At 49.5% G+C, this 23,008-nt stretch overlaps 3 protein-coding genes across 3 annotated transcripts; 1 reads left to right on the top strand and 2 right to left on the bottom strand.

Annotated features, from left to right (window-relative positions):
• Positions 1-1,415: 1,415 nt before the first annotated feature.
• On the bottom strand, positions 1,416-12,752 carry LOC311500683 (glutamate dehydrogenase, mitochondrial-like). The gene is made up of 13 exons (XM_084562230.1): positions 12,251-12,752; positions 6,405-6,485; positions 6,270-6,325; positions 5,553-5,616; positions 4,467-4,561; positions 4,204-4,383; positions 3,974-4,111; positions 3,770-3,907; positions 3,618-3,698; positions 2,466-2,589; positions 2,290-2,381; positions 2,157-2,219; positions 1,416-2,027 (listed from the first exon to the last, which is right to left on the bottom strand). Exons 1-13 carry the CDS (start codon positions 12,654-12,656, stop codon positions 1,908-1,910), a joined length of 1,638 nt encoding a protein of 545 aa, XP_084418356.1. The 5' UTR covers positions 12,657-12,752; the 3' UTR covers positions 1,416-1,907.
• shld2 (shieldin complex subunit 2) lies at positions 12,505-18,576 on the top strand. Its single transcript, XM_084562224.1, has 11 exons — positions 12,505-12,627; positions 14,130-14,399; positions 14,486-15,516; positions 15,596-15,746; positions 15,820-15,930; positions 16,001-16,195; positions 16,277-16,423; positions 16,506-16,715; positions 16,787-17,030; positions 17,157-17,326; positions 18,359-18,576. Exons 2-11 carry the CDS (start codon positions 14,255-14,257, stop codon positions 18,535-18,537), a joined length of 2,583 nt encoding a protein of 860 aa, XP_084418350.1. The 5' UTR covers positions 12,505-12,627; positions 14,130-14,254; the 3' UTR covers positions 18,538-18,576.
• Positions 18,577-19,440: 864 nt separating this feature from the next.
• Positions 19,441-22,625, bottom strand: LOC311500688 (uncharacterized protein). The gene is made up of 4 exons (XM_084562238.1): positions 22,492-22,625; positions 20,334-20,672; positions 20,112-20,219; positions 19,441-19,979 (listed from the first exon to the last, which is right to left on the bottom strand). The coding sequence occupies exons 1-4, from the start codon at positions 22,526-22,528 to the stop codon at positions 19,927-19,929; spliced, it is 537 nt and encodes a 178-aa protein (XP_084418364.1). The 5' UTR covers positions 22,529-22,625; the 3' UTR covers positions 19,441-19,926.
• Between the last annotated feature and the right edge of the window lie 383 nt (positions 22,626-23,008).

The following is a 23,008-nucleotide window of genomic DNA, read 5'->3' as shown; positions in this document are numbered from 1 at the left end:
ACAGAGTCCTAGAAGGTCTTCAGGAGTCCCCCTTTCACTCCAAAAGACCTCAGTCTCCTCAGAAGGTAGAGCCTGCTCTGTCCCTTCCTGTAGAGTGGCTCAGTGTGGTGAGTCCAGTCCAGGTTGGTGTTGAGGTGAACACCCAGGTACTTATAAGAGTCCACCTGCTCAGTGTCCATTCCCTGGATGTTCACTGGTGAGGGGAGGGCAGAACGACGACTACGAAAATCCACCACCATCTCCTTGGTTTTCCCTGCGTTGATCAGGAGGTGGTTTCACTGACACCAGTCCACAAAGCTCCCCTTCAGTCCTCTGTACTCTGCGTCGTCGTCTCTGATGAGGCCAATAATCACAGAGTCATCAGAGAACTTCTGCAGTACACAGCTGTCTGTGTTGTGTCTGAAGTCTGCTGTGTAGAGGGAGAAAAGAAAGGGGCCCAGGACAGTACCCTGGGGGACACCCGTGCTGCTGGTGAGCAGGTCAGACACACAGGTCCTGTCTCTCACAAACTGTGGTGGGTCTGTGAGGTAGTCCAGGATCCATGTGGACAGCTGGTGGTCCACACCCGTCCTCGTTTACATCTGTTATGTAGATTTTTGTCATTTTATTGTGTCGACATTTGACGTCTGTGGCGCTGGTGGCTGCAGAGAGAGAGACTTTATGAAATGTTCTGAGTGAGTTTCTTTCTTTAGTGATGACATTCATCTCTCTATATGAGACACCTGTCTATGATGCTACATCCTGTTTTACTGCGTATCTGGATGATGTTGATGGTTTCTACAGCAGTGGATCATAACCATCGTATTAAGACGTGTTTTAATGAGGTCAGAGGTCAACGAGGTCTAGGTGGAAAATACACGACCCCCCCCCCCACTGATGTAATACAGACATGTATGTTTATTTTAATATAGATATAACAAAATATAATAATGCTGTAAAATAAAATAAAAATCTGAATTAAAGTTTAAATCTATTTAAATAAGTCAATTCTAGAAAAAAAAAGATCCAATCAGTTTGTTCAGATCAAATATAACTTATAAACAATTAGGACTCAATAAAATGAGAACAACATTATTTACATTAATTAACACCTTTGATTCTAAAACAACCTGGGCTAATTGAAGCTAGCGTTTAGCTTTGTGGCTAGCTGTTAGCATTAAGCTAAGCTAGTTTAGCTTAGCTTGGACAGATTAGCCACAGATAATAAAGTTTTACTGGTTGAATGAGTGAATCAGTTGTCTCTGCTGCCCCCTGGTGGCCACAAATACATTCATGTAAAGATTTCATTTTATTTATTAATCTAGAAAAATAAAAACTAAATAAAACATAGAAAACATTTATTATGTCACAGTAACCATAGTAACATGTTCCTGATTTAAATCAGTTTAAAATAAAACAGGACTCACTTTGTTTTTCTTTGTGCTTTATTTTGCTTTGACGTCGTTTTAACAAAAGGTCATAAAAACTCCCCCACATGAATCAGAGCCGTTTAAATGAGAGAAGGTAAAGCTAGGAAGAGTTTCCACCCTGAGATGAAGCAGTAAACAGATGAACAGGGACTCATTTGCATAGTTCATTAGAATATTCTGGATGTTCCTCAGACTCTGATCTTTGTCATAAAAGCAGTCGATGAATCATTTAAAAACATTCACCACGTTAAACACGTCCTTTAATCTTTACTCTGCAGTAAAGTCAACTGAAGGCCGTCCACATACAAACGTTAAAGCGTCTGTGATGTGTTCAGGGGTCAGAGCAGCATCAGTAAAAATGAGAACCTCTGAGATTTGTTTCAGGTTAAATACAGAGGACAGACAGACAGACAGGGGACAGACAGGGGACAGACAGAGGACAGACAGAGGACAGACAGGTGTCAGGTGTCAGGTGACAGGTGACAGGTGGGGGCGTGTCTATGTGAAGATGAGGCCGGCCTCGCTGTAAACCTTGAACACCTTCTCGATGGCGTTGACGTACGCCGCCGTCCTCAGGTCCAGACCCAGGTTGTACTTGTTGGCTGTTCTCATGATTTGCTGCAAGGGAGGGGAGTTGGGGGGGTGAGGGAGGGGGAGGAGGGAGGAGAGGAAGGAGGGGAGGAACCTTAATTAGTGAATGAGTGAGTAAAAGTTGTACTAATTGATAGGTGGATGAGTGAGCGTTACCCTGGCAGAGCGCTCCATGGTGAACGCCAGACCTGAATGAACGATGTCCTTCTCTGAGGCCCCCTGAAACACAACAGTACTACCATCAGTACTACTCTAAGTACTAGAGTACTAGAAGTATCCGAGTACTCACAGCGATCCGAGCCTGGAACTCAGAGGTTGGGACGACGGGGATGGAGCCGCCATGTTTCCCAAACTTCCTTTCTAGACTCTCCTGGACGGACACTGAGGACAAACAAGACACCAGTTAAAGCTGGGACGTGTCCTGGGACGTGTCCTGGGACGTGTCCTGGGTGGACGTGGACTCACTCAGGAGGTGGTAGTTGGAGTCTCTCTCGTATTTGAAGGTGAGTCGACCGTAACTGACGTGATTCAGATTCTTCAACCACTCGAAGTAAGAAACGGTGACTCCCCCAGCGTTCAGGTACATGTCCTGATGGAGGGAGGAGGAGGGGGAGGAGAGGAGGAGGGGAGGAGGAGAGGGGGAGGAGGGGAGGAGGAGGAGAGGGGGAGGAGGGGAGGAGAGGAGGAGGAGGAGAGGGGGAGGGGAGGGAGGAGAGGAGGAGGAGGAGAGGGGGAGGAGGAGCAGAGGAGGAGAGGAGGAGGAGGAGAGGAGGGGAGGAGGAGGGGAGGAGGAGCAGAGGAGGAGAGGAGGGGAGGAGGAGGAGAGGAGAGGACAAAGGGGGGGGGTCAGGGAGGACAGGAGGAGAGGAGGAGGAGGAGAGGAGGGGAGGAGGAGGAGAGGAGAGGACAAAGGGGGGGGGTCAGGGAGGAGAGGAGGAGAGGAGGAGGGGAGGGATGAGAGGAGGAGGAGGAGAGGGGGAGGAGGGGAGGAGGAGCAGAGGAGGAGAGGAGGAGGAGGAGAGGAGGGGAGGAGGAGGAGAGGAGAGGACAAAGGGGGGGGGTCAGGGAGGAGAGGAGGAGGGGAGGGAGGAGAGGAGGAGGAGGAGAGGGGGAGGAGGGGAGGAGGAGCAGAGGAGGAGAGGAGGAGGAGGAGAGGAGGGGAGGAGGAGGGGAGGAGGAGGAGAGGAGAGGACAAAGGGGGGGGGTCAGGGAGGAGAGGAGGAGGGGAGGGAGGAGAGGAGGAGGAGGAGAGGGGGAGGAGGGGAGGAGGAGCAGAGGAGGAGAGGAGGAGGAGGAGAGGAGGGGAGGAGGAGGGGAGGAGGAGGAGAGGAGAGGACAAAGGGGGGGGGGGTCAGGGAGGAGAGGAGGAGAGGAGGAGGGGAGGGAGGAGAGGAGGAGGAGGAGAGGATGAGCAGAGGAGGAGGGGAGGGAGAGGAGGAGGAGAGGAGGAGGGGAGGAGGAGGAGAGGAGAGGACAAAGGGGGGGGGTCAGGGAGGAGAGGGAGGAGCAGAGGAGGGAGGAGAGGGAGGAGGAGAGGAGGAGGAGTCTCTGCGTTAGATCCATTCAGAGGTCCATTGACATTTTGTAGGTTTTAGTGGCCGTGCTGCGTTCACTGACCGGGATCACCATGATGTTTCTCTCCAGGAAGATGCGGTCGGCCTCAGGTGTGGTCGGACCGTTGGCTCCCTCAGCAATGATCTGACGGCACAGAGGTCAGAGGTCAGAGGTCAGGTGATCCCAGGTAACCAATCAGTGCTCATGATCCGTACCTTGGCCTTGATCTTGTGGGCGTTGCTCTTGGTCAGCTGTTTCTCGCTGGCGGCGGGGATCAGGATGTCGCAGTCGGCCTCCAGGATGTTTCCCTCGTAGGGCGTGGAGTTGGGGAAACCCACGATGGTCCCGTTGGCCTGGAGACAGGAAGTAGTTAGTTCCTGCAGTGACCTGGTCTACCTGCAGGGGGCGGAGCTACACACCAGCTTGTAGTCCTCCAGCTCTTTGGGGTCGATGCCGTTGGGGTTCCAGATGCTTCCGTCCATTTCACCGATTCCAACGCACTTCGCTCCAAAACGATGGAGGTAACGCATCGAATGGAGGCCGACGTTCCCAAAACCCTGCAGACACGCAACAGGGAACAATAACCCTCAGGGAGGAGGAGGAGGAGGGGGAGGAGGATGAGGAGGGGGGAGGGAGGGAGGAGGCCCACCTGGATGACGAAGGTCTTGTCCTGGAAGCCGGGACACATCCCCAGCTGACTCATGTAGGACGCCTCGTTGATGAAGTTCTCGATGCCGTGGAAGACTCCTCGACCGGTGGCTGAGATCCGACCGTGGATTCCTCCCTGACTGATGGGTTTACCGGTCACACAGGCGTTAGCGTTGATGTCCTGAGGAGAGAGGACCACCACAATGAATGTGACAGGAGGACAACGTCCACCATGACTGGGACAGGACGTCCTCTCAGACTCACATAGTGTCCCATGGTGGTGGAGAAGGTGTCGGCGATCCAGGACATCTCCCTCTCCCCAGTACTCATGTCTGGAGCAGGGACATCGATCCCAGGACCTGTAGGACCACAACCATCACACACCTGTCAGGCTAGCGTCAGGCTAACACCAGGCTAGCGCCACGCTAACATCAGGCTAGCGTCAGGCTAATGCCAGGCTAGCGCCAGGCTAACGTCAGGCTAACGTCAGGCTAGCGCCACGCTAATGCCAGGCTAACGTCAGGCTAACGTCACTCTAACATCAGGCTAGCGCCAGGCTAACACAGTTGTTGGTCTTTACCTAGTAGTGTAGTAGTAGTAGTAGTAGTGTAGCGCTAGTGTAGTAGTGGTAGTAATAGTGTACTAGAGTAGTAGTAGCAGCAGCTGGTGGCTGCAGAGAGAGGAGACTTTATGAAATGTTCTAAGTGAGTTTCTTTCTTTATTAATGACATTCATCTCTCTATGAGACACCTGTCTATGATGCTACGTCCTGTTTTATTCTGTATCTGGATGATGTTGATGGTTTCTACAGCAGTGGATCATAACCATCGTATTAAGACGTGTTTTAATGAGGTCAGAGGTCAACGAGGTCTAGGTGGAAAATACACGACCCCCCCCCCCCACTGATGTAATACAGACATGTTTATTTTAATATAGATATAACAAAATATAATAATGATGTAAAATAAAATACTGATCCAATCAGTTTGTTCAGATCAAATATAATTTATAAACAATTAGGACTCAATAAAATGAGAACAACATTATTTACATTAATTAACACCTTTGATTCTAAAACAACCTGGGCTAATTGAAGCTAGCGTTTAGCTTTGTGGCTAGCTGTTAGCATTAAGCTAAGCTAGTTTAGCTTAGCTTGGACAGATTAGCCATCTGGATGAATGGTTGAATTAATTAATTAGTTGTCTCTGCTGCCCCCTGGTGGCCACAAAATACATAGTATTAGTAGTAGTAGTAGTAGCAGTATCAGTTAACAGTTGCGTCTCTTGTTAGCATTAGCGGTTGGGTTTCTGGTTAGCATTAGCGTCTCTTGTTAGCATTAGCATCTCTCACCAATGAAGCCTTTCTTGGCTAGCTCCACCGTGAACCTCCTGGTGATCTTCTCCAGCTCGTTGTCCTGAGAACAGAAATGAATCAAGTCACTGGTTCCATCTTCTAACGTATGAAGGTACGGTTCTTCACTCACATGTGTATTTATATCTGAACCTACTTCCTGTCAGAGGTCAAAGGTCAGAGGTCAAGAGTCACAGTGAAGGTCTAGTAAACATGTAGCTCCAGAGAGAAACTGATTGACTCCTCATGTCCGGACAGGAGAACGTTCTAACCGTGTTCTAACCGTGTTCTAACCGTGTTCTAACCACATTCTAACCGTGTTCTAACCATGTTCTAACCACATTCTAACCGTGTTCCAACTGTGTTCTAACCACGTTCTAACCACGTCCTAACCGTGTTCCAACTGTGTTCTAACCACGTTCTAACCGTGTTCTAACCATGTTCTAACCACATTCTAACCGTGTTCCAACTGTGTTCTAACCACGTTCTAACCACGTCCTAACCGTGTTCCAACTGTGTTCTAACCACGTTCTAACCGTGTTCTAACCACGTTCTAACCACGTTCTAACCGCGTTCTAACCGTGTTCTAACCAGTGGAGGGTTAGGGTACCTAGGTGACAGTAGTTCAACATGAATAGTTTCTTTAAACCCTCCTCTTCCTCTCACTGCCACATGAAACCAGCTGTCATCATTGTTGTTGTTATCGTCTGAACTCACTGAGTATTTCTTGGGGTTGATCTTCACTCCAGCTTTGGCTCCACCAAACGGAACATCTGGAACAGATTGACTTCAGTCCACAGCAGAACAAACAGCACATGTACTGGACTGCAGCTCCTTCTTGAACGTACTCACCGACCACGGCACATTTATAAGTCATCAGCGAGGCCAGAGCTTTCACCTCGTCCACCGACACGTCTGTGCTGTAACGGATTCCTGAAACACAACCAGGGAACCACATCCACCGTTAATACTGAAACTAAACATTCAGGTTCTCCTCTGTCTTCTGCTTTAAATGGAAATAAACTGAACATTGTAGGACACAATGACTGATGAGGGATTAATGTAGTAATATATCTGTTATCTGCAGCCTTACAGTGACGGTACGGTCCCAAGCTAAAATGGGACAGAATGTGGAGGGAGTTCTGTATGGAGCTGGAGATGAGTCAACACATGAGGCCTGTTCACACACATCCCTGTAAACACAGACGGCACAAAATGGCCGCCGCTCAGAGACGAGTGGAAAAACTGACAAAGAAAGAAAAATGCTCTGGTTTCAGACAAAAACAAGAAGCATGAAAATAGTTTGTGACCACAGCCGCAGGAGAAAACGATAAAACGATGAATGATGAGGAAGGAGAGGAGTAAACAGGAAGTAAAACAACAGAGAAGTAGAAGCTGGGAGAGAAAAGATGAGAATGGAGGAATAAAAGGAAAAGCTGGCGTGAGTTTAGTTTGTTTAAACTGCAGTGAGTCAGTCTGGGTGTGGCCACGTTTAAAGGGACAGACTGGAACAAACCAACTGGTCCAGACTGGAACGAACCAACTGGTCCAGACTGGAACGAACCAACTGGTCCGGACTGGGACAAACCAACTGGTCCAGACTGGAACAAACCAACTGGTCCAGACTGGAACGAACCAACTGGTCCAGACTGGAACAAACCAACTGGTCCAGAACAAACCAACTGGTCCAGACTGGAACGAACCAACTGGTCCAGACTGGAACAAACCAACTGGTCCAGAACAAACCAACTGATCCGGACTGGGACAAACCAACTGGTCCGGACTGGGACGAACCAAGTGGTCCAGACTGGAACGAACCAACTGGTCCAGACTGGAACAAACCAACTGATCCGGACTGGGACAAACCAACTGGTCCAGACTGGAACGAACCAACTGGTCCAGACTGGAACAAACCAACTGATCCGGACTGGGACAAACCAACTGATCCGGACTGGGACAAACCAACTGGTCCAGACTGGAACGAACCAACTGGTCCAGACTGGAACGAACCAACTGGTCCAGAACAAACCAACTGGTCCAGACTGGAACGAACCAACTGGTCCAGACTGGAACAAACCAACTGATCCAGAACAAACCAACTGGTCCAGACTGGAACGAACCAACTGGTCCAGACTGGAACGAACCAACTGATCCGGACTGGGACAAACCAACTGGTCCAGAACAAACCAACTGGTCCAGACTGGAACAAACCAACTGGTCCAGACTGGAACAAACCAACTGGTCCAGAACAAACCAACTGGTCCAGACTGGAACAAACCAACTGGTCCAGACTGGGACAAACCAACTGGTCCAGACTGGAACGAACCAACTGATCCAGACTGGAACGAACCAACTGGTCCAGACTGGAACGAACCAACTGATCCGGACTGGGACAAACCAACTGGTCCAGAACAAACCAACTGGTCCAGACTGGAACAAACCGACTGGAACGAACCAACTGGTCCAGACTGGAACGAACCAACTGGTCCAGACTGGAACGAACCAACTGATCCGGACTGAGACAAACCAACTGGTCCAGAACAAACCAACTGGTCCAGACAGGAACAAACCAACTGGTCCAGACTGGAACAAACCAACTGATCCAGACTGGAACAAACCAACTGACCAAGACTGGAACGAACCAACGAACCAGCTGGTACAGACTGGAACAAACCAACTGGTCCAGACTGGAAGAAACCAACTGATCCAGACTGGAAGAAACCAACTGGTCCAGACTGGAACAAACCAACTGGTCCAGACTGGAACGAACCTGAAAACAGTCCTATATAATGATTCAATTTTATTTCTATAGCGTCAATAACAATACAAATCGTCTCAAGACACTTTACAAAACCTGGTCTGAAACCTCCAGATCAGCCTGAAGGAGACGGTGGCAGGAAAAACTCCCTTTAACAGGAAGAAACCTTGAACAGAACCAGAACCAGAACCAGCTCATATGGAGGAACCCATCTACCTAAGGCCAGCCGGGTACAGACACGTCAGTTAACATGCTGTACAGAACTAGCAGGACTAGTAATAGAGAAGGACAGGGGCTCAGAGCCAGAGAGAAGAGAGTAGAGGACATGTCCTCAGTGCATCGTCCCCCAGCAGCCTAGGCCTATAGCAGCATAACTAAGGGATGGTTTAGTCCAGCTCTAACTATAAGCTTGATCAAAAAGGAAAGTCTTAGTCCTGACCTTAATAGAGAGAGTGTCTGCCTCCTGAACCCAAACTGAGCTGGTTCCACAGGAGAGGAGCCTGATAGCTGAAAGCTCTACCTCCCATTCTACTGTAGAACCTCTAGGAACCACAAGTAGACCTGACCTTTGAGATGGAAGTGATCTGTTGGGATGATCTGGTCCAATGAGGTCTTTAAGAGACGATGGAGCTAGGCCTTTAAGGGCCTTGGATGGAAGGAGGAGGAGTTTAAAGGGAGCCAGTGAAGAGAAGCTATTTAAAGAGTATCTGGATTAATAATCAGCTGTTGACTGAAGTGAGACGAAGAAACACATCGACACCATGATCGCTGTTAAACCGTCAGTAAACGAGTCAACAACATCCACCAGGTTCATGAGGATCGCTCACCTGATGGACAGTCTCCTCCAGAACAAACACAGTTAGTGATTATCATCAGTTATTACGTAGTCTGCACGACTGCACCTGAACGCAACATTCAGGTTCCAAAAGTCAAAGCTACTGGAGAACCTGCTGCTTCTCTTTGGAACACACGAGGACAGAATCTAAACATGACGTTAGAACTGATGTCTGACGTCTGGACCAGTGAGGACATGTCTGACGTCTGGACCAATGAGGACATGTCTGACGTCTGGACCAATGAGGACATGTCTGACGTCTGGACCAATGAGGACAACGAGCAGATTAATAATCAGCCGTAGGAAAATGATATAAATGACTGAACACCTTCAGGTTTGACTTTATGCTCCAACATTCTCTACAGAACATTTGATTCCATTTCCATCCACAGCAGGTGGATCTTCTTCTTCTGTGGTTTGGTCAGATTTAATCTCCTGGTTATGTTACAGCGCCCCCTACAGGATAAACTCAGCGTCACGGTTTCTTCATTTTTGTCGTTTGGGTTTTTTCAACAAAGCATCACCATTAGCATCACCATTAGCATCACCATTAGCATCTGGTCTGCTGAGGTCTTTTCTTAAAAATCCCAGACTCCTGAAATCTTTGGGGGTCCAGTCAGTTTTCAGTTGGTGGTCGTATTACAGCGCCCTCTGCTGGAGACAAGTGTTTACAACAACAAGCGTCTGAGTTGACTCAGTTCTTCAACCTCTGAGGCTGGGTTCAGTAAACATTGTGACGCGTCGATGTATTTATGTTGTTTAAAGAGATTCTTTAGAGATGTCCTGAGCGGTTTCTGTCCAGACGTCCCACACACAGATAAACATTGTCCAGACTCAGCTGATAAAGCAGCTGGAGCCCTGCAGGTCGTAGCTGTCTTTGTTTCAGCTGAGTCTGCAGACGCTTCGTCCTCGACAGCAGACCGGATGTTTCCAGGAAACTCTCAGGAAGCGTGAGCCGAGTTAATCCCGTCAAACGTTCAGACAGAGACCTGGCTGAGGTTCAGGCTCTGGTGGAGGCCGGGGCTCGTTGGGTCTGAGTCGTGTGCAGCGATTTCAGAAATGTTCCACGGTCAGATAACTACAGGATGAACAGGTTTAGGTTGTTCTGTTTAAAGAAGAACTGCTTCAACACTGGAGCTAAAGACGTGAGGATATCTGGAGATGAGGTGTAGTGTTGTTAACCTGCTTCCTTCCTGGTTTACTGGGTGAAGGTGAAGTGTTTTACTTTAATCCCTCGGCACACATCAGGACCGGTTCAGATCGATAACCATCCGACAGGTCCGTCAGCATTCCTGCTGGGGGAGGAAACCTCTGCACCTCCCAACACGTCTGAGCCGCCAGAGACTTCACCACAGGACACGAAGGAACACGGCGAGGCACAGACTCACGTCCTCATCAGTCACGTCCTGATTTTAATTCTTACTGTTGCACATTTTATCAGCGTTTATTTACATCGTCTGTGTGAAAGAACGACGTGGACGTGTTCTGTCTCTAACATTAAAATCACTGAGCGGTTTACACAGAGACCAGGTCTGGAGAGAGACCAGGTCTGGAGAGGACGTCCTCACGTCTTTAAACAGAGACCAGGTCTAGAGAGAGACCAGGTCTGGAGAGGACGTCCTCGTGTCTTTACACAGAGACCAGGTCTGGAGAGGACGTCCTCGTGTCTTTACACAGAGACCAGGTCTGGAGAGAGACCAGGTCTGGAGAGAGACCAGGTCTGGAGAGGACGTACTCGTGTCTTTAGACAGAGACCAGGTCTGGAGAGAGACCAGGTCTGGAGAGAGACCAGGTCTGGAGAGGACGTCCTCACGTCTTTAAACAGAGACCAGGTCTGGAGAGAGACCAGGTCTGGAGAGGACGTCCTCACGTCTTTACACAGAGACCAGGTCTGGAGAGAGACCAGGTCTGGAGAGAGACCAGGTCTGGAGAGAGACCAGGTCTGGAGAGGACGTCCTCACGTCTTTAAACAGAGACCAGGTCTAGAGAGAGACCAGGTCTGGAGAGGACGTCCTCGTGTCTTTACACAGAGACCAGGTCTGGAGAGGACGTCCTCGTGTCTTTACACAGAGACCAGGTCTGGAGAGAGACCAGGTCTGGAGAGAGACCAGGTCTGGAGAGGACGTACTCACGTCTTTAAACAGAGACCAGGTCTGGAGAGAGACCAGGTCTGGAGAGGACGTCCTCACGTCTTTACACAGAGACCAGGTCTGGAGAGAGACCAGGTCTGGAGAGAGACCAGGTCTGGAGAGAGACCAGGTCTGGAGAGGACGTCCTCACGTCTTTAAACAGAGACCAGGTCTGGAGAGAGACCAGGTCTGGAGAGGACGTCCTCACGTCTTTAAACAGAGACCAGGTCTGGAGAGAGACCAGGTCTGGAGAGAGACCAGGTCTGGAGAGAGACCAGGTCTGGAGAGGACGTCCTCACGTCTTTAAACAGAGACCAGGTCTGGAGAGAGACCAGGTCTGGAGAGGACGTCCTCACGTCTTTAAACAGAGACCAGGTCTGGAGAGGACGTCCTCACGTCTTTACAGAGCCCAGTCTGATCTGACGGTTTTAGAGAAGGTCTTGATCTGGTCCCACCTTCACACAGCGTCTTAGATCAACCTGGTCCTGGTCCTGGTCCTGGTCCAGCAGCATCAGACCCTCCTTACCTGTGCAGGTTAGCTAGCTGCTAACGAGGCTTCCTCATATAGAGTATCACCTGGAGGACAGGTGAATCCTCCTGGACAGCACCTACGAGCTAGTAGCATGTAGCATGATGCTACTGCCCGTCACCTCTGGGAACATCTGGGTCTGAGCAGAGTCTGGTTTTAAAGGTTCTGGTTCAGTCTGAGCTGGAGTCCAGGTAGCTACACCTGAGTCTCACTGAAGATGTGTGTAAGGAAAACTTTGTTTTCTGAGTTTCTTATTAAAAGGAGATGTTTTATTTTTATAATCTCTCTAATATTTAACATATTGGAAACAAACAGGAAAGTTTAAAGACTTTAAAATGAGTTTAACAAACTCAAAGAATAGAAATATAATAAACCCCAGACAGCTCTGGATCTGCTCCGGTGTTTATTAAATGACAGGGACCGGGGGTCTGGGTCTGGGGGTCTCACCTCCCTTGCAGGGTGTCCGGTGCTGGCTGTGCTGAGCCCGGTAGCCCTCGATCACCTCCCACTCCCCGCTGTCCCTCTTGATGGGGAAGCTGACGCTCAGGACGTGGTTACACGGTTTGATGATCCGCAGGATGCCGCGGACCCGCTTCCTCTTCTGCTCCGGGCTCTCCCGGGTCTTCACGTCCTCCACCAGCTTGTCCTCCACGATAGCGGCGCCCTTGTCGAAGAAGCCCTCCACCATGGTGAAGAAGTTGGGGTCGTCGTCCCGGTCCACGGCCTGGCTGTAGCCGCGGTAGCGCAGCAGGGACGCGGACGCCGGGAGAACCGAGTCAGCGGCGGGGGAGCAGCCCGAGGCCAGGACGCTGCCCGCTCCCCGGGTGAGTAACTCCCCGAAGTACCGGTACATTCTGACGGTTTGCAAAAGTTTACCGGGAGACGGGAGAGCTGGTCGGAGGTGGAGGGTGTGCGGCAGGACGAGGAAATGGAGCGGCGAAAATAAAAAGTTTAACCGCAGCAGCGGCTCCTCCTTCCCGCCGCCCCTTCCTGTAACACACACCGCCGCGTGCCGTGCGTGACAGCATGCGCACGTGCAGATGTGTGTTTTTAAACCGTGGACGTTAAAACCGCACGAGACCGTTTTAACGACAGTTCCGTGTAGCCTAGCTAAACGTTAGCATCTGAACCGTGGCGAAAAAGTTGTTTAAAAGGCGCTAAACGGAGAATAAAACGAACAAATACACCTCGACACCTCGAATAAATGCTTCTAGAAATAAAACAAGACCCCAAAGATCAGCATTTTAATCTTATTTGACTTGTTTTCTGTAAGTTTGTGACGGTTTAAGCTAGCGTCAAGACAGCTAGCATTGGGACAAAAGAGACTTCCGGGCAAAATAAGAGCTCAAAAAAAAAACGTGTCAAAGTTCTTAAGTTTAAAGTTTCTGAGAAAGAAATCAGACCGTGTTCTTGGAATACTACATCTGCCAATAGATTAGTTTTAATTTATTTGAGTACAGGTAATTCATTTAACCTTTTATTACAGTTTATACATGTTATTATGGAGAGAACCTGTAGTTTATATAGTTAACGATGGAATTTAGTCATTTATTTTGATTTGTACACAAAGTTCATAAAATCAGTCATCTTAATTAATCTTTGAATTAAAATTTAAATTAAAATAAAACTATTCATTTGAAGCATGAAACTGAAAAACTGTCAATAAGAGTCCATATTTTTAGTTTAACAAATTCGACATTTTGTGATTTGAAAATTATTTATTTTGTCCCAGAAAAAAAAATAAATAAAATGTGTAAAATAAACAAGAGGCATGAGTGACATACAGTTAGGACTTTTATTATGAAAGCTAAAACCTTTAACGTCATTTAATTACTTCCGTGCGAGTTCACGTCTCTGCCTCGGGAGCGCGCTGCGTAAACCCAAATCATTTTCAGAGTGAATTCTGTGAAGTTTTAATAAAGTTGGTTTGTTTGATGTGATTTTCTCTTTCAGAATAAAAGTTAATTTGGTTTAACCTAAAGCGAGAGCAGAAGCAGCGGCCTGGAGTCATGAGGAGGTTTTAAATGTCCTCTTTTCTAAACTTAGAACTCGTAAATGAGACGCTTCATATCTGCTGTCGTCTCACTGACGCTCTGCTTCTTAAATGGAATGAAGTCAACATGTGTTAAAGTTACGTCTTTAAAATAAAGACACATCAGGTCAGGTTCATCTAAAATAACTCAAAATATTAATAACACTTAAATATTTATTTGCAACATAAAACAGATTAAATCATTCTCTGTTTTATGTCCCATGTCTTTAGGAGAAAAACTCACTTCCTGTTTATATGTTATTAAAATATTATAAACGACTTTTACATTTATAGGTGAACTTCCTGTCAGGTGACCGTCCTGTCAGGTGACCGTCCTGTCAGGTGAGCGTCCTGTCAGGTGAACGTCCTGTCAGGTGAACGTCCTGTCAGGTGACCGTCTCTACTGTCCTGGCTGGATCATGGGGGACCGGCCCAAGGTCCACGTCTTCCTGGGGGCTCCTCCTCCCTCCTCTAGCCCGGCCTCTGCACCTGAAGCCGGGGTAGAGGCCGTCTGGAGACACCTGGAGCTCACCTGGAGGGACGGGCGCCTGAAGGCAGCAGCAGGTGAGGCGTTCAGGGACCCGACAGGAAGGACGGAGGTCTGGGTGCTACGTGGTTTAGATTTAATAAATCACTGATTCATGTTTCAGACGACGCTGGAAATGAACCCGGAGCAGCAGAGAGGTCAGACCAGGACCAGGACCTGAACCCTGGAACTGATCCACCTGAGCCCAGTCTACAAATCCAGGATGGTCCCAGAAACTCTGAAGCTGATTGGACCACAGAGACGGTTCAGGGACCGGAAGGACAAGCAGGAGAGTTCAGCTCTGAGGAGGAGTCTTTGAACAAGGATCAGGCTTCGGTCCATGAGTATCTGGACAGCTGCTTCTCTGTAGGACCAGAACCAGAAAGACCTGGACCAGGACCAAGACCAGGACCAGAAAGACCTGGACCTGAACCTGAACATGGACCTGGACCAGGACCAGGACCAGGACAAGAACCAGGACCAGTACGAGAACCAGAAAGACCTGGACCTGGACCTGAACCTGAACATGGACCTGGACCAGGACCTGGACCAGGACCAGGACCAGGACCAGTACAAGAACCAGAAAGACCTGGACCTGGACCTGGACATGCACCAGGACCAGGACCTGAACCTGAACATGGGCCAGGACCAGGACCAGGACCAGGACCCAGCTCCGTTCACCCACCATCAGAACAGACTCACTTCCTGTCCACCTGGACTCTGAGTCAGGCCTTAGTCCTGAGAGGCCGACACGTCGTCCAATCAGCATCCAGCCCTCAGAAGACTCCTCCCTCCTCCAGCACCCCGGAGCTCTTCAGTCCTGCGGCGCCGTCCCCCGAAGCCTCCGCCGAGCTCTTCAGCCCCTGCTGCCCGACCCCGAGGGTGGAGGAAGGGGGCGTCGTCCTCCAGGCCACCTCAGACGGCATCCTCTGTTCTCAGGAGTCCACCACCGTCCGCGACTCGCCGGCCAAGTCCCCCTGCAGAAAGAAGACCCGGGTCTGTGGAGAGTCTAGGACAGAAGCCGCCACCAGGCTCCACGCCGCCACCACCAGGCTCCACGCCGCCACCACACTCCTGGCCCTGTGTGACAAATCCGGGGTTCGCTACTCAGTTCTGGTGGCGGTGGTCCACCCGTGTCACCTGAAGGAGGTCCAGGTGAGTCCAGTCCTAACCTTCTCTGTGCAGCAGCGCCCCCCGGCAGCGAGACTCAAACATGGCGCCCGTCTGGTTTAAGGTGCGGTCGGGGCCGTCGGCCGGGACCTCGGTTCCTCTGGCGTCCATCGTGGTGACGGACCAATCAGGCGTGGAGATGAAGGTGGTGCTGTGGCGGCGGGCGGCGTTCTGGGCGTCGACCGTGAGTCCCGGAGACGTTCTGCTCATCACAGGTAAAGATCTGGACCCTGACAGGTTCTGGTTCCTGAAGGAAACGGGTTCTTCATGGTGTCGTTGTGGTGTCAGCGCTGCAGGTGAGCGAGGACCGGTGGAGAGGAGAGACGCTGCTGCAGTCGACCTTCAGATCGAAACTTCTCAACCTGGGTCCGACGGCGGCGTCCACCTGTCCCCCGCCAGGTGAGACGGACCGGCTGTCGACCAATCAGAAGCTGAGTTCTGGTGGCTGACTTCCTGTCTGTCTCTGTAGAGTCCCAGCAGGTCGACCCTCGTTGTCTCAGCTCTCTGTGTGTCTTCCTTCGGGAGCGGCGTCCCCTGCTGGTGTCTCTGTCCCGCCGCCGTCCTCAGGACCTGAGCCGCCTCCCCTACGCCGCCCTGAGGTTGCTGAGGGTCAACACGCTGGTCCACGCCCTGCTGCGCGTCACGCACACACACGTCAGCTCAGGTGAGTCTGGAGCACGCTCAGTACGTCCCGCCTCTGTTCGTATGGTGTGGTAACCGTGGTAACCGTGCGTGGGTGTGTCAGCGTGGCGGAGTGAGGCGGAGTCTCTCTGGAGGTTGGCCGTCCAGGTGAAGGTGGTTCTGACCGTGGAGCAGACGGACGGTTACCATGGAGAACTGATCCTGTGGGGGGCGGCGGTGGACTGGCTGCCCCGCCTCAGAGGAGACTCAGGTAAACATCAGACTCACGGGTCGTCCTGTCAGCGTCTCTTTGTCCTCATCTGGTCCTCATCCTTGTCCTCTGTGTCTCACAGCGTCTTTCTGGGACTTCCACGTCCTCCTGGTGCGGGACGGTTTGACCTCTGACCTCCCGGAGCTTCACTCCACCCCCTGGAGCTCAGTGCGTCCCGTCGATCCGACCGACCGCCGGCTGCAGGACGTCCGGCGGAGGGGATGTGTCCAGAGGGGGGCGTCCGGCACCGTGGAGATGGACCTGGACACTCTGCTGTCCCAGAAGTTCAGTGGTGAGACAAACACTCAGGTGTAGGAGGAGGGGTGAGACACAGGAAGTGACTGATGGCTGTTTGTCCTCCAGGGGACGTGGAGCTCAGGGTCCAGGTCGTCTCCTTCCACTTCCAGGACGTCCCTCTTTCCCAGAATGCACCTCAGCCGGTCCTGGACGGCGGGACGCCTCTGGACGACGTCCTGGCGGCGCTGAGCGGAGACGTCACCTACACCGGCTGCAGCCGCTGCTCGGCCGAGCTGGACACCGACGCCAACGGCATCTACTGCCCCTGTTACCCCTGCCTGCCCCACCGGGCGCTGCGCCGCTACTACAGGTAGGTTACCATGGAGACGGGCTGCTGCAAACACAGAGGAAGTGTTGGAAAGATGAACCCGTCTCCTGAACGCATGTATTGGTCTCCATGGAAACGTCCTCAATCATCATCCCCTGTGTTTTCCAGGCGTGGCGTGCTGACAGTGAGTGGGCGGGGCTTCAGCCAGGTGTGTGGTGGGCGGGGCTTCAGCCAGGTGTGTGGTGGGCGGGGCTACAGCCAGGTGTGTGTCCAGGTTCCTCCTGTTCCTCTGCAGCAGATCTTCAAAGTTCCTCCTGATAAACTACAGCGGAGCTCAGGTGAGACAACCCGTCGCCGTGGAAACAGACCAGGTCTGCAGGTACTGGACTCTCCAGCAGGGGGAGCCACAGCAAGCTAATGATAGATTCATTAATATATTATATATTATACAGATGATTAGAGACATGTGCAGCTGACATATGAAATAATTTATTTATTTCATTGAAGCAAATAAATAAATAAATCTTCAGGAATTTATGGCAATTTACTGACATGTTTTATTTGATGTCATTTTTTGCCTTTTGGTTGGTAAATATATATATATATATATATATATATATATATTTACTCTATAAGTTATAATTATTATAATTAAAGTCATTTAATCAGTGAAATCACATAAAGATCTATAAACGTCACTAATTTTTAATAAGTTAATTCACATTTAAATCTTTTAAATGGTCTGTTAATTAAATGAATAAATGACCTCATCATATCAGCTCTGATTTTACTACAACGTTTTATAGGTTGATTCAATAAAGTAAACAGATTAAAACAACATTAATATATTCTATATTAACTTTCCTTCAGTTCATCTTTTCATCACCAGGAGTCAGATGATGAGGATCACTGATCATGTGACCTTTCATCTGATTTAAGTCAAAATCTTTAATTAAACAAATAATTCAGTCTGAGCCAGAAAAGATGAATATTTATTTATTTATTTCTTTATTTCTCTTCTTTGTATAAACTCAGGATAGTTTACATTGATCATGGAGCCTCTAGTGGACGTTAGAGGAACTGAAGCTTTAGTCAGTAAATTATTTATTTTAATTTAACATTTTGAAAATGTAATAAACTGTGAGTCAAAATCTAAATGTATTCTTTATTATTTATTCATTTTATTATATTAAGTGAGGGTTGTGATGTTTAATCAGATCATTCTCTCCTTTAATGTGATACGTTCTTCAGGTTCTTTGTCAGATTTTCTTGGTTTTCGTTTCCAGCTGTGATGAATAAAGTCAGGATCCTTTAAATAGAAGCAGATTTTACTTTAGTCTGACTGAGTCGTGTCATGTGGTGTTGTCCAGCTCCAGGCTCAGAGGTGAAGCTCGTCCAGGTGGCAGCAGAGAGGATCCAGACCCTCCTCTCCCTCCCCAAGAAAACCTTCGTCATCACCGTCCGCAGCCACTTCCTGTGCGACGAGAACAGCGTCCCCATCGACCAGGAGCTGACGCTGCTGGACCTTCAGTTCCCTGACTCACTGTGAAACTTCTCTTTTAATCAGTGAAATCTGAAGATTAAATTAATAAAAAATAAATTAAAAAGGTCTACGGAGGCGTGTCCTTACTCTGGACCAAAGACTACAGCCAACAACCAGAGCTACTGTTAGCTGGGAGGCTAGGAAGCTAGGAAGAGCTACTGTTAGCAGGGAGGCTAAGAAGCTGGGAAGAGCTACTGTTAGCAGGAAGGCTAGGAGGAGCTACTGTTAGCTGGGAGGCTAGGAAGAGCTACTGTTAGCTGGGAGGCTAAGAAGCTAGGAAGAGCTGCTGTTAGCAGGGAGGCTAGGAAGAGCTACTATTAGCAGGGTGGCCAGGAAGAGCTACTGTTAGCTGGAAGGCTAGGAAGCTGGGAAGAGCTACTATTAGCAGGGAGGCTAGGAAGAGCTACTATTAGCAGGGTGGCCAGGAAGAGCTACTGTTAGCTGGAAGGCTAGGAAGCTAGGAAGAGCTACTATTAGCTGGGAGGCTAAGAAGTTAGGAAGACCTACTGTTAGCAGGGTGACTAGGAAGCTAGGAAGAGCTACTGTTAGCAGGGTGGCTAGGAAGCTAAGAAGAGCTACTATTAGCAGAGTGGCTAGGAAGAGCTACTATTAGCAGGGTGGCTAGTAAGAGCTACTGTTAGCAGCAAAGACGAGCTACAAATCTTCGTACAGAGCTGATGCTGATGAGTTGTTCTGGAGTTTCTCCGTTGGGAACTTATTCTGCTCCAGCAACAGTCTGGTGGACCAATCAAATTGTTTGGGCGGGGCTTAATGTGAAACCGAAGTGGATTGTTACTGATAAGAACTGAGCGTGGCTAAGCTAGGCTACGCTAGGCTAGCAGGGAGCTTTTGTGAATGTCTCCAACAGAGGTGGAAGTGGAAGGTTAGCATGACGCGTAGAGACATTAATGGAACCAAGAAGTTTAATCAGATAAAACAGAAACAGTTTCACTACAACACTGATGTCACTGACATGATTTAATACGTTGATGATGAAAACTACAGACAGAAGTAGTTAGCATAGCCAACTAGCCAGGAATATATGCTAACATCAGCTAACATCAGGTAGCTTCTCTGTAGCCTGTATTTTAGTGTAATAACATGCTAAGCTATGCTAGCTAAAGCTGACCCACAGGAACTAAAGAATAGTACATATTTACAATACACTGGACCTGGTTAGCTTAGCATCAGGAAATAGCTTCAGTTGTTTGTGTAAAATAGATGTAAAGTTTACCAGTGAGTTTCTGACAGTATGGTTGAGTTTGTGTTTTCCAGTTTTTGTGCTAAGCTAGGCTAACTGTGTCTGGCTCTCAGACAGAGAGAAACCTTCAGTAACTAATATATTTACATATCAGAGACAGGAGGAGCAGCAGGAGACACGTCCACGTCTTCGTCTTATTTCCCTGAAGACGTTTCTTCAGCCACGTCGAACAGATCGTCGAGTAAATCTGAGACGAACAGAAACAAACAGAATCATTCAGACGTTTCTGGTTTAGTTGTGAGAACGTTGAGAGGATGTGATCCCAACAGGAAGAGGAACCACTGATTTAATGTTCACGGTCATTTATTTAGAGTCATACCTCCATCACCTCCTCCTCCTCCTCCTCCTCTTCCTCCTCCTCCTCCTCCTCCTCCTCCAGGGAACAGACCTCCTGATGCCGTCTCTCCTCCCTCGTTTAAGAAGAAACCTCCAAACACAGAGACACCGCTGACATTTTAAATATCGTCTAAAACAGTTTACACCTCTAACAATGATGATGATGATGATGATGATGATGATGATGAAGGTGGTCCTCACATACCTCCATCAGACAGTGCGACTCCTTGTCCTTCATCTCCTCCTCCTCCTCCTCCTTCAGCTCCTTCGGTGAACAAACCTGCGAAGCCAGATTTCTTCTGACTGTCCTTCTCGTCCTCGTCGTCCTTTTTAAATATCTTTGAGAAGAATCCTCCTTTGTCTTCGTCTTTCTCGTCGTGTCCAAACGAGAACAGTCCTCCCTTCTCCTTCTCCTTCTTCTTCTTCTCGTCCTCCTTCTTGTCGCCTCCGAACAACGACAGGATTCCTCCTCCTTTCTTCTCGTCTTCGTCCTCGTCCTTGTCCTGACCTAAAGCGCTCAGGACGGCGTCCTCCACCATGTCTCCTACACAACAACCAACAACACAATGAGTTCACATCAGAACCAGACGTCTGATCTTTTCTAACTTCAAGAAATATAAAGATGGTAAATATTTAGTGTCACAGAATACTACAGAGTACTACAGAGTACTGCAGAATACTACAGAATACTACAGAGTACTGCAGAGTACTACAAAGTACTACAGAGTACTACAGAGTACTGCAGAGTACTGCCCTGGTGACTGGTTCCTTTGGGGAGTTACATGAACAACATGGAGGACATTCTTATGGATTCATTATGGGTTCATAGAGACCAGAGTCATAGAGACCAGGGTCCACAGAGACCAGGGTCATAGAGACCAGGGTCCACAGAGACCAGAGTCATAGAGACCAGGGTCCACAGAGACCAGGGTCATAGAGACCAGGGTCCACAGAGACCAGAGTCATAGGGACCAGGGTCCACAGGGACCAGGGTCCACTCCACAGAGACCAGGGTCATAGGGACCAGGGTCCACAGACACCAGGGTCCACAGAGACCAGGGTCATAGGCACCAGGGTCCACAGAGACCAGGGTCTATAGAGACCAGGGTCTATAGAGACCAGGGTCACAGACACCAGAGTCCATACAGACCAGGGTCTATAGAGACCAGGGTCATAGGGACCAGGGTCCACAGGGACCAGGGTCCACAGAGACCAGGGTCACAGGGACCAGGGTCCACAGACACCAGGGTCCACAGAGACCAGGGTCATAGGCACCAGGGTCCACAGAGACCAGGGTCTATATAGACCAGGGTCTACAGAGACCAGGGTCTATAGAGACCAGGGTCCACAGAGACCAGGGTCTATAGAGACCAGGGTCTATAGAGACCAGGGTCATAGGCACCAGGGTCCACAGAGACCAGGGTCTATATAGACCAGGGTCTATAGAGACCAGGGTCTATAGAGACCAGGGTCACAGACACCAGAGTCCATACAGACCAGGGTCTATAGAGACCAGGGTCATAGGGACCAGGGTCCACAGGGACCAGGGTCCACAGAGACCAGGGTCACAGGGACCAGGGTCCACAGACACCAGGGTCCACAGAGACCAGGGTCATAGGCACCAGGGTCTATAGAGACCAGAGTCCATACAGACCAGGGTCCACAGAGACCAGGGTCATACGCACCAGGGTCCACAGAGACCAGGGTCTATAGAGACCAGGGTCCACAGAGACCAGGGTCTATATAGACCAGGGTCTACAGAGACCAGGGTCCGTAGAGACCAGGGTCATGAACATGGACCTGATGGTTCTGGATCTGGTCTTCTTAGCTGAGTTCATCCTCCAGCATCTAGGAACTCTGTCTGTGAGTAAAATTAATATTTGAATGTAGTTTGGTTTGAGTCTGATCACGTGATCTGGTGTCGACCAGACTGATGCTTAAATTTGCAAATATTTGAATGGAGTCTGGTTCACAGTCAGTCTGGGATAGAATATCTGAAATCAAGGCTTGTTTGTCCAGGAAGGGAGGAAGGGGGGAGGGAGGAGGGAGGAGGAGGAGGAGGAGGAGGGAGAGAGGAGGACTCTGATATGTCTCCCTGTCATTAACAGTTTGTTTTTTATTAGAACTCATTCATTAACTCATTCATCATTTTAGGATTAAACTATGTGAATCTGTGACAGAAACATTTTGATTAAAGCTTCTCCTACGTCTACTGATCCAGACATGAAGAAGAGATGAAGGTGAAGAAGAGATGAAGGTGAAGAAGAGATGAAGGTGAAGAAGAGATGAAGGTGAAGAAGAGATGAAGGTGATGAAGAGATGAAGGTGATGAAGCAGTGACAGGTAACCAGAGTCGTACTCACCCACTTTCTCTCCGATCAGTCGTACGACCGTATTCATGTTTCAGCTGTTCTTCTGTCCCGGCGTCTGCTCCGTCTGAGACTGTTGGAGGAATCAGGTGTGTCCTCCAACCGGTACGACCTGCTGCTGCTCCATCTGCTCCTCCTCCTCCTCCACCTGCTCCTCCTCCTCCTCCACCTCCTCCTCCACCTCCTCCTCCTCTGCTGTGATGTTGACCTCTGACCTCATTGACATGTGACTTCATATTCAGAGACAGTTGACCCAGACTCAGCTGGTTCCTTCTCTGTGTTGTCGGGGCGAGGCGTGAGGGCGGAGCCCCGAGTCTTGACTGCAGGTGTTCGTGTTGCTACGGCGACGGGAGCTGATGCCACAGGACAGGTTAGTCGTGTTAGAGAGAGACAAAGAAAGAAAGGAGGAAGGAGGAAGAGTTCATCCTCCCCTAGAGGAGAGGAGTGACTCACTATGAAGCTATGAAACACACCCTAGGGGGGCGTGTCTTAACCACAAAGACACGCCCCC

This window comes from Chelon labrosus (genome assembly GCF_963514085.1).
Source record: "Chelon labrosus genome assembly, chromosome: 15".
NCBI lineage: Eukaryota > Metazoa > Chordata > Actinopteri > Mugiliformes > Mugilidae > Chelon > Chelon labrosus.
Note: the sequence above shows the minus strand (reverse complement) of the source record. Positions and strands in the feature narration are given on the sequence as shown.